At 40.6% G+C, this 18,918-nt stretch overlaps 1 protein-coding gene across 1 annotated transcript; it reads right to left on the bottom strand.

The window, feature by feature from the left end:
* Positions 1–1,025: 1,025 nt before the first annotated feature.
* Positions 1,026–12,638, bottom strand: LOC308283443 (microfibril-associated glycoprotein 4-like). Its single transcript, XM_080723876.1, has 7 exons — positions 12,513–12,638; positions 11,023–11,197; positions 9,169–9,252; positions 7,202–7,306; positions 5,253–5,324; positions 4,775–5,145; positions 1,026–2,358 (listed from the first exon to the last, which is right to left on the bottom strand). The coding sequence occupies exons 2-7, from the start codon at positions 11,180–11,182 to the stop codon at positions 2,086–2,088; spliced, it is 1,065 nt and encodes a 354-aa protein (XP_080580002.1). The 5' UTR covers positions 11,183–11,197; positions 12,513–12,638; the 3' UTR covers positions 1,026–2,085.
* Between the last annotated feature and the right edge of the window lie 6,280 nt (positions 12,639–18,918).

Here is an 18,918-nt window from a genome sequence, read left to right as displayed (position 1 = left end):
GAGGACGTGTGTGTGCGGCAGGTGAACAGGCAGAGGTGACCAGTGTTATGAGGGACTGAGGACAGACACAGGAGGGCATGAGCAGTGAGCCCTACCTAGAACTATTGATGATGAACTTGAGTGAGCTCCACAGTGCAACGCAGTGAGTCAGACAACACGGTGGCCCAGCAGAACCGGTGAAGTTCCCGCGGACCATCTATCCTGACCAGGCGAGCCGAGACGAGCCGCTCCATCCGAGCTGACTAGAGGGGTCGCAGTGGTGACAGTGGTGTCGTGCGCAATACCCGCACAGGCAGCCATTGGCTGCCTCCGTGTGAGTAGAGAATCTGTGCACCATTTGTCTCTTCAAGCCACTGACCTGAGTTATGCCAATAAGTCAAAGTATACAAGGATACTGGCCTGTTTTCCTTGTTCGCAGATACGAAGGCCTGAGACGTAGATGTTACTGAAGAGTTGCTGTGTCCCTCTACACGTCTTCTACTCACCCTGCTTATTATCATAATTATTATTATTATTATACCTGCCTGCGCCTATTAGTATTATATATATAACACACGTCCTATTTGAGCTAATGATTTGCAATATTCATATTATTATATATACGCCTTAAATTGCTAAGTGGCGAATATTGCACCCGCACTTTAATTGTGCGGTGGGAATTGATAAAGGGAGGAAATTACCCGGGTTGTGATCTTATTGTTGGTTGTTTTTAGGTTTTTTAGTTAGAAGCGCTATTTAGGAGTGTTAGGGTTTTATTTGTGTTTTGAATGGTTTTATGGCGTATAGAAGCCCCTGTATTTTAGATAATAAAGAACTTGTTATACCTTTGGAAATACTGTGTCCGGCTCCTTCTCTCCTGGGTTTATATTGCTCTGAACACCTGAAAAACGTACCTGTGTGTCTTAAAAGGGTTATTATTATATATCTCCTTTTCCTCTTTTATAGAGGTGGCGTTGTCGGAAGTCTTATAATTATATATGGAAATGCTAAATGATAATACTGAAATAATACACTTGAATCAAAAGGTGTGTACTATAATTATTTATTTGCAAATCCAAGAAAGTAAGGTGTTGACAAAGAGTACCAGTTTATTCTGGCTGTTAATGTGAGTCTGGCCACTCTTACATATGCTTTTAACGCCCTTTATTCCGCCAGAATTTAGTCATTATGTTGATTATTTACAATTCCTTAAAACACGTGTTTGTGTCACTGCTGTTGTATCTGACTCAGCTGCTCTCACACAACACAACACAACAGGTGTTTATTGCCAAATAATGCAATAAATGTGATTATAATGCAATATAGACCCAACCTTTAAGTAAAGTGTTACCAAATACACATTGTCTCTGTCTTTCTCTCTTTATTCGTAAACAGCTTGGATTATTTATTGATTTAAGAGCCATAGAGGACAGCAGGTCACCACTGTAATAATATGTGATACAATACAGATATCTACTGTATGAGTTTAGGATTAAGCATAATCCCAAAATAATAATAATAATAATAATAATAAAATAAATCAAACCATGAAAAGAGTAAATATTGCACCATGCCTTTTATACCACGGCTGTGCTTTTTCAAATCTATGCATGTGAACCTAAACATGTTTAAAGGACAACTTTAGTTTTTTACAACAAGGGTTCATATTTTAGATTTTAATTAAAGAATATAAAAGATGAGTGTTAAATTGATTTAATTTACTTCTTTCTGTTGTTTTAGAGATTCTTATTTCAGTGGTTGGGGGCATGCGTACAAGTGGCTAAATATGTCATTGTACACAGAATATCCCATTCCCAAGATACAACGCAACCTCTCATGGTTGAATGTGACTTATGGGGGCTAGAAGTTTTACTGTAAATAGCAATAAAGAAACTGCTGGCTTATTGTGTCTAAAAAGACACAATAACAAATATTTAGCCACTTGTACGCATGCCCCCATGCGTACGCATGCCCCACATTTTAGCACGGCAAACGCGATAAAACAATAGAATGAAGCAAATGAAAAACATTTTAACACTCACTTTTTCTTTTCTCTAATTACAATCTAAAATATGAACCCTTGTTGTAAAAAAACAAAGTTGTCCTTTAAGGAACACGTCTGAGCTTCATGGCTACAGCTTTCAGGGAGTAATAAGAATTATTCTTCCAGTGGTACCAGTTCACACCTGAAGACGTCGTTCCTCGCTGGTAAACACCGTTGATGTTAACATAATGACAGTCCTTGTACCAAAATGCACCAGAAAATTCCCTTGCACAGTTGGTGTTATACTCGTCCTGATCTTTGTCAAAGGTTGAGAATCTCATTCCACTGTGATAGGTCAGTGAGTCTCCTGCTCCTCCATCCCTGAAGCCAGCAACCTGCAGCAGTGGTGGGAAGAGTCACATTCATTTATTTTATTTTATTATTTATTTATTTATTAGTCTTTATTTATTTATTTATTTATTTACTCTGTTACAAATGGAAGTATGTAGTATGTAGTAGTGGGATATACGTGAGTAAAAGTATAGGTATCAAAATGTACTTAACCTCTTGAACCCCATTGCCCCCGCCGGCGGGGGCAAAAGGTGTTGACCTCTGAACAGCTGTCAATAAATGTCAATAAATCAATATAGACCAAATAAAACTACAATTTCATTGTTGATTATTGTTACAGTGGGCCTACAGCATAGTAAACAGCTGCCATTGTACTTTTCATCCATAAATTACTCCTATTACAGTATTATTACTACTTATTGTTACTCGTTTTTATCATTTTTCACCCTATACTTTAACATTACAAAAATTACAGCACTACTGTCACTAAAACATCTGTAGAGTCTACATAGTTTGGAATATATTCATACAATTTTGCCAATCAATTGATGACACCTTGGTAAACAATTTCTCTATTCACTATATATGTTTTCAATGAGGTCTTGAGGCTCATTCACTATTCAAAAGGCAAAATTTCCATAGGCGGAGGTCTTTATCAATCATCTTTTCCTAGGTAAGTGATCATAGCAGGACAATTTGGTAAGAGAAATGTGAGGTTTTACACTGCATTTGTGAATTTTCAAGGGTTAGCTGACATTTGGTGAGTCAAGAGTAGCCACAATCATTGTAGTTTTGTGTCCACAATTGTTCCAATTTGGGGATGCGTTTTAGGCGGATTTTTCCCCTGGACCCCCCTGGGGCTTAAGAGGTTAACTCATTCCCTGCTAGGCCCGATAGTCCCGAGAATATTTTAATGTCTCTACCTGCCAGGCCCGATAGTCCTGAGAATTTCCCGTAAAAAAAAAAAAAAAAAAAAGAATTTTGACCCCAAAAAATATAGTAGGCATGATAGGAATCGCGAAATTGCATGTTTAACCCCCATAGCAACCCCATCTTTCAAACATGGTAGCCATCTTTGTTTACATTTTAGGAAAACATAATGGCTGCTAGTTCATGAATGCCTGAACGGATTTCCATTCGGATTTTTTTGTTTGAAAGCTGTGAGCAATGTACACACACGTGGTGCATGATCTAGGCATGGGTGTGCATGATCCGTGCACTATGAATTACATGGAAGTCTATGGAGACAGAGGCATATGAGAGTACGAAGGTATTTACAAATGGCGGGGAATGTGTAAAGTACATGGAAGCAGAAATCTTCAATTTCATGTTTTCAAAATATGTAAAACAAGACTGCACTCTGACGAGGAGCAAACTTGCGCCTTTTCTTAAGTGTCTTTCTGTAAACTCATAGGTGGTTTCACAAAATGCTTAAAAATAATATTATAGTAAAAAAAGAAATACAATCTAGAGAAGTAATCAAATATCCAATTTAAAATATATATATAAATATACATATAGCCAGAGTTAAGATGACATCACTAATGACATCATCGACGACATCACTGAAGACATCATCGATGATATCACTGATGACATCACTGGATGTTATTATAATGGCATCACGGATGTCCACAAAGTAACTAGTAACTAAAGCTTTCAAATAATTAATTGTATTGGAGTAAATATTGGAGTAAAAATACAATATTTGTCTCTGAGATGTTGTGGAGAGACGCCCCCTTCCTATACAAACCCATCGTAACCATGATAGATTCATCAAAATCATTCGTCTTTTTTTCCCTGGTGACTCCTGACGCCCTCCTAATACGTGAGCTGGCCGCATTTTTTTAATTAACTTTCACTTTTTCATTTTTGGGAAATATATTATACACATTTCTTATATATATATATATATTTTTTTTTTTTTATTTTTTTATTATTTATGAATCCATGGTTCAAATGGAATGGAGTTACTATGGGTTTGTATAGGAAAGGGGTGGGTCTGAAAAAAAAATCAAATATCTAAATACTGAATGAAGCAAATTAAAGTCTCTCCAGGGTAATCACAAAAGCCTCATTAGACGATAAAATTACCAATGTTTTTTATGAAAGTGAAATATCCCTTTAAGTACAGTACTTAAAGGGGAAGACAACCCATTTTCAATATTGAAATATATCATTAATATACCTTAGAGGAGTTGTGTGGAAATAGAAAAAAAGTTCCCCCCCTTCTGTGTTGCCTAGAACTGGAGGATTGATTTTGGGGTTTGTATTGTAAAGTACAATGGTGTGATGTCATCAAGTTGTACTTTACAATACAAACCCCCAAATCAATCCTCCAGTTCTAGGCAACACAGAAGAGGGGGAACTTTTTTTCTATTTCCACACAACTCCTCCAAGGTATATTAATGACATAAGTAAATGAGATAAGTAAATGGAAAGTTACTCCACACCACTGACCTGCAGCCTGTAGCCATCAGCCTCAGAACCAACAGAGAAAGAGGAGTAAGAGGCAGACGCTGTGTTTCCCTCAAAGTCTTCCATGTCCACCCTCAGCTCATACTTTTTGTCCTTGGTGAGGAGATGCATGTTGTCCAGTCCCAGCCAGAACTCGCCTGCTATGTCTCCAAACCCAGCCTTGTACTGAGCCCAGGGTCTGTAGAAGTCCACAGTGCCGTCCACTCTTCTCTGGATGACTGTCCACTTCCCTCCATCTGTGTCCATGTCACAGTAGACCTTGGCAGGTGCAGTAGTGGGGTAGATGGTGTACACACCACTCAGTGTGGAGACGCTGTTGTAGATTTGCTCACAGTCCTGGCTGAGCAACAGAACTGCAACAACAAGTATCATCTTGAAGTCTTAAGTCTTTTTATCTGAACAGGGTGCAACAACCTTGGCCACTCCCAAAAGTGGAATAGTTTCAGAACCCCATACTTACTGGACAGTTTCTGCACTTTGTTCTCACTGACATTCAGCCTGGTTTCTAGAGTGGACAGCTGAGCACCATGAGCTGAAATCAATACAACATGAATATTTAACTTTACCATTAAAAATGTCCCCATTCAATTCAATGGGGAATATTAATTCACTAAGTAGCAGGCACGTGCTGGCCATTGGGAAAAGTGGGACAACTCCTGAACGGCCGGTTCATTCCCGGACGGTCCAGGCCGGCCATTAGGAAAAAAATTAAAATAAAATGTTGTTCATTCCATTTTGGGGGCTGTGCGGCCAACAAAGTAAATTGCCACTGTCGGACAGAAACCTCATATCTCCAAGTTTCAAATGTATAATTTTTTTCGCAAAGCAAAGCCCTGCTTCATCATACAAGGCTGTTGCACAAAAGTAGTGAAAACAGCAGATCTACAAGCACATAACGCCTCGCGGTGAGCGGCGTTGTGTACACTATAAAAGGCCATAAGTGTCTTCTTTGGCCCTTCACGGCAATCAGGCACTGCATTCATGATTTGAGGCATTTTGTTAAAAAAATGTTTAGCAAAAGTTGACCTACTGGTGGCGCTATAACAGGCTAATGTGAAAAGGGTGGCGTTTGTTCCTTGACCTGTAGACCGATTTCCTGAGCACTCCTCTGTAGAGAGTGTTGTTGCCATTACCGCTGTGCAAACAGCATGGCCAGTGGTGGAGTAGAATTTAAATGATTGAAAATGGGAATTACTCAAGTAAAGTGCAAATACTCAAAAGTGTACTCAAGTAAATGTAGGCTACAAGTTACTTTACACGAATGTTTACACTGCAGCTAATGGCGACGGCGCTCCCTACCGGGGAGCGCTCCGGAAATCGGTCTATAGTGGGAATGTGTGTGCAGAATCTTATGCAAATTGCACGCTGCAATATATATATGCAATATATATATATATATATATATATATATATATATATATATATATATATACGGTATATATATATATACACAGTATATATATACAGTATATACTGTATATACAGTATATATATACAGTGTATATATATATATATATATATATATATATATATATATATATATATATATATTAGGGCTGGGATGCGATGTTGTCTCTTCTTGGTTGGTGCATCGCTATGCCCGAAACTGAAGGTTCTGTAGTGCAAAAACTAAGTGCGATTAAAATGCGTTAATTTTTTTAATCGCGTTAATTTTCTGTAATTAATTAATCGCAATTAATCAGTTAAAGTCCCAGCCTTAATATATATATATATATATATATATAATATACGGGGGGGGGGGGGGGGGTGACGAACCAGGTAGGAAGATTTATGGTTTTGGTCGGAACGCCTCCTTTACATGTTAGATTTCACCGTGCAGACTTCTTATAAATGCATAACAAACACAATCTGCTTATAACACTGCATAATTATAATTACTAGAAGGGCGGCCGAGCGTCTATTATTATCACCTCGATCACAACATTGCATTTTGCTTCTTGTCCCTGTAGAGTAGCGAGTAGTGACAATAAAACATTGATTCGCTTTATTACTCTTAAACCTCCAGGAAAACCCCGCCCATGGAAGCTTTTGATTGGCTGAACCGGAGCTAGGGAGCGCTTCTTTTGCATCGTGCGGATCATACAAGCGGCTCCGCCTGGAGCCCGGGTGTGAATCATAATAACGCGTCACGCACACAGAGGCAGGCTGGCTCGCTGGCAGTGGCTGGCGAAACTAACATGCTTAAAAAGTTTGTTTCAACAGATCTTGCTTTTTCCAGACGGTCGGAACTACAGACAAATGTATCTACGCATCCCGTGACTACGAATCATGTTTTTGATACGATACAGAAAGGCTTTTGGCATTTGGTTCCATCTGCGCCCTCAAGATGTTTTTCGCGACTCATTGTATTACTGATTCATTGTCTGAACGTCATTCTGGTCTAATTACCTTCACTTTCCGTCTCCAAGTTCTTCACCGTGTCTTCAGTGGTATTGAGTCTGGTCTGGAGGAGTTCAACCTGCTTCTGGCTGGCAGTCAATTCGGCAGCCATTTCTGGAAAACATCACAGAGAAAGATTTTAAACAAAATTCAGCCTTTAAGCACAACATGCATGTTGCTCTTGACCATTCTATGCAGTGATGATGCAGATTGATTGGCCAGAACACGTATTAGGAGGGTAGTATGAGTCATATTAAATCAGTCATAAATGCTCCTACATTATAGCTCTGGATTAAGAGTGTCTGCTAAAAGCCCAGTGCTTAATTTGTAATTTAATAGGTGCCGTAGCTCTATAGGGTCCTCATGCACGCGCACTTGCGCGTGTGCTCGTGATGTGCACGCGCGTGCAAAAAAAGAAAAAAGAAAAAGAAGAAAAAACAAAAACAGTTTTGTCCGATTTTGTTCATGTTTTTTATCGGGTTTCTACAGTTTCTTTTTTTAAAAACCTCTCCACACACTGTGGACATTGTGGAGACAAATCAGAGCCTAAAGTGTAAATTGTAAAGCAGGGCAGACCAGTGCAGAGTTGAGTGACAGGTACCTTGGACACGCCCATTTACTGATAAAAACGCTGCTTGAAATCAAGCTAGAAAAAAATAAAGCAAGCTAAAAAACCAAGCAGCGTTTTTATCAGTAAATGGGCGGGTTAGGATATTGTTGATATTTACAAGTTCATATCATATAGTTTTTATTGACAAATATATATTGCCACGTTAATATGGACTGTGTGACATGCTTACCCTATATGTATCACTGTCTGGACAACAACCTTGGGGCTGGCTAGTGGAAATATACAGAGAGCCGAGCCTACACTGTTTTGACTTGTAGGTTACTGCGACAACGATATCATGTTTGGGTTATAAGACCTATTGTTTCTGTCTTGTCACAGTGTTGAGAACCAATTTATATATAGGCCTATATACTGTATGATGTAAAACCACCATTTTGGTTAGAGGAAAACTGTAGAGGAACGAGGAAAGTTTAGAGGATAGAGGACACACTATGGGTCCTCTATGCTTGTGTTACTGTATGTCTGCCTGTGTCAGATTTTTCCTCTCCAAAGTAAAATCCATTTACACCTGGTTTCACTCTCCTGTCTTATTTCCTGGTGAAGTATTTTGGTCTCATATGGGAATAAGAAACGAGTTGTTGTTTACAGAATGTATTTACCAGGGCGTGTCCAACTTGTCCAAGGTACCTGTCACGCAACCTGTCACGCAACTGTGTGTGTGTCTATCTGAATAGGCCTGTTCACAGACTCCCAGAGTCCCACCCCCTACTTGTGGCCTGTATATCATCTATTCTAGACAGACAAACTCCCTCAAGAGCTTTTTGGCATTGACAGACAGACAGTAACCTGACTTGCGTCAGATGGTGGCAGTAGTGCGTAGGCTACCGCTCTACTTTACCATCTGAGATCTCTCGGGCAGGTGATTGGATGTGGCCGTCTCTCTGTCACAGTCTGGGAGTGCCAACTCCAACCACTCATATTGGCCTGTCTGCATCCACGTGGTCTGCAATCAGACTCTATTGGCTCAGAGCCGCTCAGAGCCCGCCCGTAGCTGCCGCTGATTGGTCCGGCCCGGGGCTTTATGAGCGTTCATAAATATAATATAATATTCAGATATATTTTCTAATATGCATGGTGTAGCCCCTTTAGCTCTATATTGTGAGCAATGATCACACTTAACCAACACTCTATATTATCAGAATATAGCTTTAACTTTTTAATAAAGCTTTTGAGTTAAATAATAATATTGCTTACCCTTCGTTTAGATACTGATTAAAATGAACTTAGTTTAGGACTTTCAAATGTGTTCATGTATAGTTTCTATGTGTATCTGAGGAATATCATTGCTGACATCATCACAACAGACTTTTTAGACTGTTGGTGTTTTGTAGATTATGCTCAACACCTGCTTTCTCTTTCTTCTGTTCTTCCACCTGCCCCTGGAGCTCTTCTATCCTGGTTTCACTCGCAGACAGTCTGGAAGCCATATCTGAAATATATATATATAATCACTGAGAAAACTGATATGTGAAATTCAGTGGTGGAAAAAGTACTCTGTACATGTTTTACAAAACACATAGACACAGTATTACCAACACGTAGAAATACAGTAAAGGTCCGATATTCAAAGTCTCTCAAAATCAACATGTCGGCTTCTGGTGACGGATATTGTTCTTCTAAACATGTGTGAGGGGGCTATGATCTTTCCTTCACTTTTTTCATTTATTTTCATGTCTTTTCATTTATTTCATTCCCAAAATATACAAGTGCGAAAAAGGAAATCAACATGGTGCATGTGATCAAATGCATATCAAATGTATCTAAATATAATAATTAGGGATGTCCCGATACCACTTTTTTGCTGACCGAGTACGAGTACAAGTACTTCATTGTGAGTACTCGCCGATACCGAGTACCGATACGAGTACAATTAATAATACAAAACAATGTGTTGTCATCCTCACAAATCTTAAAATTAGGGATGTTCCTAGCGACTAATTTCACTGACATGTACACGACAATTTTGAAACCTATTCGGATAACCGAAAATTAATTGATGAATTTATTTATTGACATTAACAAGCAGAAAATAGCCAAATCTAGCACATTTCAATCTATTAGGCTAAACCTCATTTGAAAAAGATATCAAGAGTATATGAAAGCCTTTTAATAATGTTTATACTATTGGAATCTGCTCCAAAATAATTGATTACATCACCAGTGAAAGACGTAAAACTAGGGCAAGTACCAATTAACTCCCCAGCACAGCGCACAGCAGCTCTCGTTAAGCGACCTCTCTCATCTCGCTCATCTCTCATCACTGTTAGGCCTACTTTAAACCATTATTTATGGCATTCGCAGCCAACTTATGACTGAGACTACTTTCTCCATGTTCTCAAAATCTCACCTCAAAATGGATTATTCTTCAGATGAGCGGATCACACTGATGCAACAGGCTCGAGCCGAGCTGCCGAGGTAATGAGTGAGTGATTCACATCCAGTCGCCTTTTTTGGATTTGATTTCTCCATCAAAGGCAAAGCACTCAGAGTCTCAGACAAACTTTGCATCGTAGCAAGTTTTAAGATTAATGAATGATGAATGATGCTGCTAAATAACTCAATGTAGCCCTACTCATGTTGAACAGCAGAAAGACAGCCAGACAGACAGCCTGCTGCCGCTGAATGCCAGCGTTCGCTCCGTGCACTCATTGCCAAGGGTGTCGCACCAAATTCTGGGCCCTGGGTACAAGGATTCACTGCTGGCCCCCCATGAATGTTCTTCATGGGGTATTAAAAAATAGCAGCTCTGCAAGCTTGCAGTGCGGCCCTGTGAGCTTGCATATCTGCTATTTTTCAATAGCAAAAGTATAAAAATAATTAAGGCCCTGGCTTTCACCTTGAGCCCCAGTAACTCAGTCCCACTTTTCTCCCCCTTGTGACGCCCCTGCTTGGTATCGGACGCTGGCGTGAGAAGTATCGGGCGAGTACGAGTACTGCAAAATAGGGTTGTATCGGGCAGAGTACCGATACCGCGAGTACCGATACCGCAACCCTAATAATAATCAAACCTCGGTTCGAAGTGAAGCGGTGAATTTGAGCATAATATTGTCTGGAGAGCCAAATTGTCATGTGAAGCTTGAGCAATCCTCAATTCTTCATTCTGGACTGGACAGGTACAGGACAGACAAAGCCACACCTTGGAAGCGGCTTTCCCCGCTTCAAAAAGGTATAAGAGCTTTTGAAAGCTAAGCATCCTAACCTGCATCTTGTCCTCCCAGGCAGCTCTTCAGCCGTTCTTCCAGGCTGCTCAGCCTCTCCTCCAGGCTGCTGTTCATCTGTTTGAACATGGCGTCCATGTGATAGCGGATGTCATCAGCCTCAGCCACACACAACAGCAAAAGAAGGAAAGCAGCCTTCATGGTGACGCTCAGACTCTGTAAGACAACAAGCATAACACAATTGGATGTTCAGACATTTGTTGGTTTGCTCAGGGGAAAATGGAGATGTCCTTATTTCTATTTCATTTCTAAGAACCCCAAAAATCTAAACATACCACTCAACAAAGATAAATAAGTGACACACGGACAGACAGGGCCATAAACATACTCTCCCCATGGCTTTCGGCCTGGCGAAGACAATAATATATATCACTTTTGACTGCAATAAATAGTGTAGCATTATGCTTATGGGCTACACTCTATATGAGTGCTGCTGGATAAACTGGATGACAGGGTACATTCTGCTAAATAGACCCCATAAGCCAGTTCCCAAATAGCAGCCATCTTGGATATTGCGCAATGCATTGCTGAAACAATGCCCAACTGACATCACTGACTGACATCACTACAGTGCCCAAATTTGGAGATGACATCACAGACTGGCCTGGACACGGAACACCATATATGGACACAAAAGAGAGCCAGCTAGACAGACAGACGGATACAACAGGTATGCCAAAATCTCTCACATCATAACCACTGTGTGGTTCACAAACGTTTTAGCTCGAGACCCAGAAGAGTAATTAGACCTTTACACTGGACCCAAACTAGTGAAAACAGAAGATCTACAGAGCCTTTAGATTGTCTATTTTCACTGCTTTTTAAACATTTGTTTTCACATTTATGGAAATTCTCAGATGATTTAGTAAACTAATTCATATTACTTGGCAAAATCTACATTTTGAAATAATAAAAAAAAAAAAAAGAAAAGAAAAGAAAATCTATGAAGCAAAAAATTAAGGGACCCATGAAAATGTGTCCACAACCCACAAATGTGTCCCGACCCAGTGTTTGGGAACCAGTGCACTATACTCACAAATACAAATATAACACATTACAACACAAAACTGCCAACCACACTTTTATTTCTACAGGAATGATCCCACAAACACAGACTTGGGGAACCACACTGTTATTCTACCTATGGGTGGATTCTCCCAAATGGGAATGGAGTGGTTTACTGCCAAAAACATTAAACAAAAGAAGCTCCATACCCATTGAAATGCATTGGCAGAATCCACCCTCATAGTTAGAATAAAAGTGGTGTGTGACCGTGACCGTGCCCTAACACAATATATTATGTGCAAATACTGTTGGTCAATCATTTGTTTGTCTCTTTGGCCTAACAAAAAACATAGAACTTTGCACATAAACTGATTTCACCCACGTTTCTTTCTTTTCCTACTCCTATGAGTAAATAAAACTGATTCTCATCCACAATGTGTAGAATTTTAAATGGAAGTTCTCTCACCACAAGAGAAGATGCTGTTGAAGTCCTCCTTCCGCTCACACTACTGTGTGTGTGTGTGTGTGTGTGTGTGTGTGTGTGTGTGTGTGTGTGTGTGTGTGTGTGTGTGTGCGCGCGCGCGCGTGCGTGCGTGCGTGCGTGTGTGAGAGTGTGTGTGTGAGAGTGGAGCTCCAAACATAACTCCACCCTAATGACCTTTGATACAGTGTCATATTACCCCCTCAATACACACATTGTGTACACTCTGAGGATTACCCGTCAGGGTCCATTTGGTTCCATTTGCACACTCTCAGAGTTACAGATTCATAAAAGGGTCCCTTTGGTTACATTTGTACAATCTCAGAGTTACAGACCCTGCAAGGGTCCATTTGGTTCCATTTGTATACTCTCAGATTTACAGACCGTAAGGATCCATTTGGTTCCATTGTACACTCTCAGAAATACAGACCCCATAAGCAGAGCCCTGAGGGTCCCTGGACCACACTTTAGGCACCACATCACCCCACACCCCCCACCCCACACACTTGTGCCAGGATTTCCACAACAAGGATCTAGAGTGTTGTGAAAGTGGTACAAAATGTGTTACTAAAATGTATCCACTCTAGAGGGGAAATTCTGCTAAATAGACACCATGGCCAGCCATTTAATATTCATTTAGTGAATGTCTGTCCGTGACATCTAGACCAGGGGTTCCCAAACTTTTTTGTCTCAGGGCACCCTGTGAATATTTTTTTTTAATCCGAGGCACACAACGCCTCGCGATGCGAGGCGTTGTGTGCTTGTAGATCGGCTGTTTTCACTAGTTTTGTGCGACAGAGGTTTCTGCCTGACAGATATTTTAGTGATTATGTTGCGAGGAAAACATTGAGATAATAGTCATTTTAGTTAGAAGTGAATAATGTGAAAATAACTGTGTACTTCAAGTTTAAAATTATACTAAACATTGTGTCAAGTGTCCACATAAATTCCAAATATTATCAAATGATCTCGCGGCACCCCTGGACTGCCGTCGCGGCACCCAGGGTGCCCCGTCACTGCCGTCGCGGCACCCCAGGGTGCCCCGTCACCCACTTTGAAAAGTGATATGGACAGTCTCTCTGACCTCATCAAACGCCAGGTCCCCTCGCGCTCCATCAGGTCTGCTGATGCCAACTTCCTGGAAAATACCTGGGGTGACAGGGCCGCCCCCACCCTTTAGACTTGGCTTCCCTGCCTAACTCTACTCTCCCTTTCTGCTCCTTTAATCTTATAGTCTTTTGTTTTCGTGTCCCTGCTAACATTTGAGCTCTTTTATCCTTTTAATTATTATCTCCTAAATGAAGTTGTTTATTTTATGTTTTGGTTTGTTTTGTAAGGCATCTTTGGGTACCTTGAGTCTGTCTGTCTGATGTATTATTAATATTATTAAAACAAAAGGCGGACAAATCTATCGTCACAAGTGGCCATAAACAACGGCCACCCGTTATGTCATATAGATGCAGTATTAATATGGATCTTCTCCTGTCTGACAACTAATTACAGGATCATGGGAAGATATGACACAATAAACATGCTTATGTGCTCTGCTCTATGCTATGAGGGCTGCTGGGGTCTCACTGAACAAATACATTGTTTTGCAGGTCCTGGAGAACTACTGCCCTAATAGTGCAGAGGCTGGGTGACCAGATCCAAACTGTTCATTTGAGGGACAGAAGTACCACTTGTGTGGGACAATGTGGGACGGGCGGGCGGGGGGTTAATAACAAATCATTACTTAAGTTGCTTCTGATGCTTTGATGTCATATTCGACCATAGCCCTAATACTTATACATTTTTAATTTACCCCCCTATAGGGGATATTTCTCATGTTATTTTATTAACAGGCTTAAAAACATAATTTGCAGGGAAAAGAGACAATGAGAGAGATTTACATTACAATGGAATACTCTGCCCTATAATGTATTCCAGTAGTCCAGTGTGGTCCAGTCTAGCTTGCTGTGAGCTCACGTTAAGAGCTTCAACAATCAGCGCACCTATATCAACACCTGCCAGTCACAATGTGGGACAGAGTCTCAATTTGGGGGACGCCTGAAAAGTCATGGAAATGTGGGACTGTCCCTCGCAAAGGGGGACATCTTGTCACCCTGAGCAGAGGTCATCGCCATGCTGGCTTGTCGACATTTCTGTTCAAATAAAATCATGCGGTGCGGGTCTGTTTACATTCCCCAGCGAAAAAAATAAAATAGATTGTAGCTCTTAACTCGCTCTTAACACATTGACCGCCATTTTAACATTCACTGTAGGCTCCCCTGCCATTTTGTTTAAGCATTTTCTTCATATTTAGACATTTTTCCTAAATTCCCTGTTTGCACGAAAATGTCATACAGTGCATGGATTAAAAGAGGACATCCTCTAGTCTCTCCAAAAAATATTTTTTTGTATGTACGATGTAGCAATCTAGAGTTTTGGCCATTTCAAACCCCTTGTTTTTTCAAAATCCAGGTGGAAATTCAAAATAATTGGAGTTATTGACCTTTTTGTGAATGATCTGTTTTCAAGTGGATAACTCACTTGAGATGTGTCTTTATGGCTTCAGGCATTATCAGATAAGTGTACTAATGTAATTATGTAATAGGATTTATTTTTAGAATTTTCTGTTTAGAAAAATGCAGAGAAAAATATTTTTATTGGCTATATCTGACCAAAAAACTCACATACTATATTGCAGTATTTCTGTGAGTATTTCTGTGAGCCCCCACTTGGGGGCGCTTTCTCTCTGTCTCTGTGTGTCTGCTGGTTGTCTTTTGCTCTGTACAGGTGCACACACACAAATAGACATAAAAGGGGGCATGAGTCTTTTTTCTAACATGTCCTAGAATGTGAAAATAGCAGATCTACAAGCTCTACAAGCTCAACACATCGCTCTGAGACTGTGACACATTGAGAGCTTGTCATTCAATTTTATATGAGATACTTCAATGGTTTCCAGTGGAAATAAGCTTAGTCTTTTCATGGATCTCCTTTTAGTAGACCTTGTACCAGTGAACTGTACCGTCATGAAACTGTACCTTTTCCTATGCAAACTTCTAATAAAGTCTTCAATCAATCAATCAAAGTCGAGCTTGTAGATCTGCTATTTTCACATTCTAGGACATGTTGGAAAAATGTCTCCCCCTGCCCCTAAAAAAATCCTCTGCACTGCCCTGCTAAACAGCTCCTCTGCGTCTTTGCTCGTTAGTAACGACACTAGTTGATCTCTTGCTTTTTGGGAGGAGCGTGGTGGGGGAGCGTGGGAGTTTTGGTGGTGGTCCGTGAGAAGTGTTGGCTGGAGACCAGGCAGGGTAATGAGAGGACGGACCCCCTTCCAGGGACCACTTCACTTGTCTCTGACTCAACTGGATCGCGTTTATGTAATCGGGCAGTTTTATTGATTGATTTTGTAAGAGTTGATTATCGTGTTCCCACTGCTCTGCGGAGCGAAGCGTTGGGCCCGCGGACCCCCTGTTAGAAAGCCGACCAGGGACCCCCCTTTGCAAAGGACCGCCTGGGCGCCAATGGCCTGCTTGGCTGCTTGTGGACCATTACAAAACAATATATTATAGCCTGGATATATGGATTATAACCTGTGGATTCTAATCAACCATCATCATTCTCAGGTATGTTTTAGAAGCATTTATATGGCGAATTGGCGATAATTATTTTGTATCTAGAGAGAGAGAGAGAGAGAGAGAGAGACAGATCTCTGAATCAGAGACTCTGATAGCACTGTGCTGATCAGGACAGGGGGACCACTGAAACAGACAGTGGTCCGTGGACCACCAGCCAGCTAAGAGATGTTCACACACACACACACACACACACACACACACACACACACACACACACACACACACACACACACACACACACACAGCTGTTCTCACACTTTTTTTTTCTTCTCTTTTTTTTCCGCCAGCCTTGTGTGCGCAAAATGCGTCACTGTGCCAGTTCACTGTGGGTTATGGGGAGATTTATATGCATTTGTATTGCAATTTATACATTATTACAGTCTTTTTTTCAAACACACTTACTTTGATGTGTGATATTTTAGGTTCTCTGTAAGATAAAAGGATAAAAATTTGTCACGAGCTGGGGGAGAGTGTAATTAAACATTACATTATATAAAAGCAAATTCTCGGGACTATCGGGCCTGGCGGGGAACGACATTGGGATTTTCTCGGGACTATCGGGGGAGGCGGGGAATGAGTTAATAGGTGTAACATTGCTTGACTCAATGTTTTTGTTTGTATATTGTTTATTGCGAGCGCAACCGACGGAGCAGGAGACATAGACCAGTTAATTTCGTGCAGGGAATACGTTTGCAGGAACACCGCACCGTGAAAAAAAGACAGCTTCCGGTGAAATTCCTACGGCGGAAGTTGAACGCTTTCTGCCTTCTATTGTCACCAGGCTTTTCTCTTGGGAGATGAGTAAGCCTGGCTACGCGAGGCTAACTCCATGGCCAGAGTCATTTGGGATCAATATGAGTAGGACAATGACCCTAGATGTCAGTTATTCTGCAGTTAAACTTTGAGACTTGCATCACCAGGACAGCTGAACTTTGTTGTGCAGATTAGACACAAAAAACTACAGCGTGTGCGTGCGTGCGTGCGTGCATGTGCGCATGCGCGGCCATGTTTGTTCATGCATTTTAGTTACACAGCAGTACAAATGTATGATAAAAGCTGTGTTATAGAACTAAGATCAGATGAATCAGTGGTTTTCAACTGTGTTTATTTAGATGGGACAATGTATATTAATGAACATTAAATACAATTCAACATAAATATAGCAGACTTTGCAAAGATGCTAATTTACATGCACAGTCCCCACCCCAAAAATAAAACAAAGCAGGCAGACACCCCATAGAGTTATAATAGAAGACAACCAGGCAGGCAACCAGTGGTACATGGAAAAATCCATGAAACGTTTTAAAATACATTTTATGCCAGGACAAAGGTGCTCAGTGGAGTAATCTGTTGAGTTTAAAACTGGGTGCAGAGGCATGAAAGCAAGATCCTTTATTCATTATTTACAAATAGCTTAAAACGGTTTTAATTAATCTCGTCAAATGGTGGTCCGTGGCTCAAATACTGAATAAATAATGGACCTTGATGTGAAGTGGGTTGAATACCACTGCGATAATTGAAGGTAAACCATTGAAAATGGGTGGTCTTCCCCTTTAAACCCCCAATACTTAGTAAACTTGACCCTTGACCAAGATCTGGCAACACTGGCTACGGTATTACAATAATGTTTTTATTTTATTTTTTTATCTAAACTTGCAGTACATTTAATAACAAATGCAGAACTGTTACAATGCAATCTGATAAAACATTCGTTTGCACATTTCAGAAAAGGCATTGTTGAGCGGCAGGATATTTTATTCCATCATTTTACTTGGGGCTCATCTAAATTAATGCCAATGAAGCTGATGTCTTTTTTAAAACGGGCAGTGGGGAGCGCTGTTCACCAATCTATGAGGACACACTTGCTCCCTGGCTTGAGACAAGTGCAGCATTTGATCAGATGACCGTGTGTGTGTGTGTGTGTGTGTGTGTGTGTGTGTGTGTGTGTGTGTGTGTGTGTGTGTGAGAGAAAACACACTCCATAAACAATGCTGGAGCAGGGCCTTTTTAATTCTCCCGTAACTTTGGAACAGTTTGTCCAAATGACATTTATTTTTCTCCCACGGAATCACAAATAATGTCTGTTTGTGTGATCGATCGGCGGGCCCAAAAAATATGTTTTTCTCAGGAAAAGGTTCGAATAATAAACAAAATGGGCGGCATGGCGGCATCCATGTTGAATTAAATCCCGGCTTAGGATGAGTTAAACAACGTGCAAAATGTGTGACTTGCACCAATGTGGTATACTGCCTAACCCAGGGGTCGGCAACCCAAAATGTTGAAAGAGCCATATTGGACCAAAGAAACTAAAAACAAATCTGTCTGGAGCCGCAATACATTATAAAAGCCTTATACTGTATATCGTCGTTGTCGCGTAGAAACCTTGTATGTCCAAAACGTTTTGTATTTATCATTTACAAAATGAACTAAACTAGTGAAAACAGCCGATCTACAAGCACACAATGCCTCGCACCGCGAGGCGTTGTGTGCTTGTAGATCAGCTGTTCTCACTAGTTTTGTGCGTCAGTCTTGTATGATGAAGCAGGGCTTTACTTTGCGAATTTTTTTTTTAACATTGTCTCAATTATGGACACGCCTATGACGTGAGCAATTTTCTGAGTGCTTAAAACTCTTCCCACATTGTTCACAGATGTAAGGCCTCTCTGTAGTATGAGTTATCTGGTGAGCCTTGAGGTTATGCTTTGTTTTGAAGCTTTTCTCACACTGGTCACATGAGTACGGCTTCTCTCCAGTATGTACTA

This window comes from Nannobrachium achirus, assembly GCF_963921795.1.
Source record: "Nannobrachium achirus genome assembly, chromosome: 4".
NCBI lineage: Eukaryota > Metazoa > Chordata > Actinopteri > Myctophiformes > Myctophidae > Nannobrachium > Nannobrachium achirus.
This window is presented reverse-complemented; position numbering and strand designations above follow the sequence as displayed.

Excerpts from the sequence above, each read along its gene's own strand:
- LOC308283443 (XM_080723876.1), bottom strand. The coding sequence starts at position 11,182 with ATGAAGGCTGCTTTCCTTCTTTTGCTGTTGTGTGTGGCTGAGGCTGAT. Across the intron at positions 9,253-11,022 it reads CCTGGGAGGACAAGATGCAG|ATATGGCTTCCAGACTGTCT; the intron begins GTTAGGATGCTT and ends TATATATTTCAG. Across the intron at positions 2,359-4,774 it reads CTGATGGCTACAGGCTGCAG|GTTGCTGGCTTCAGGGATGG; the intron begins GTCAGTGGTGTG and ends CCACTGCTGCAG.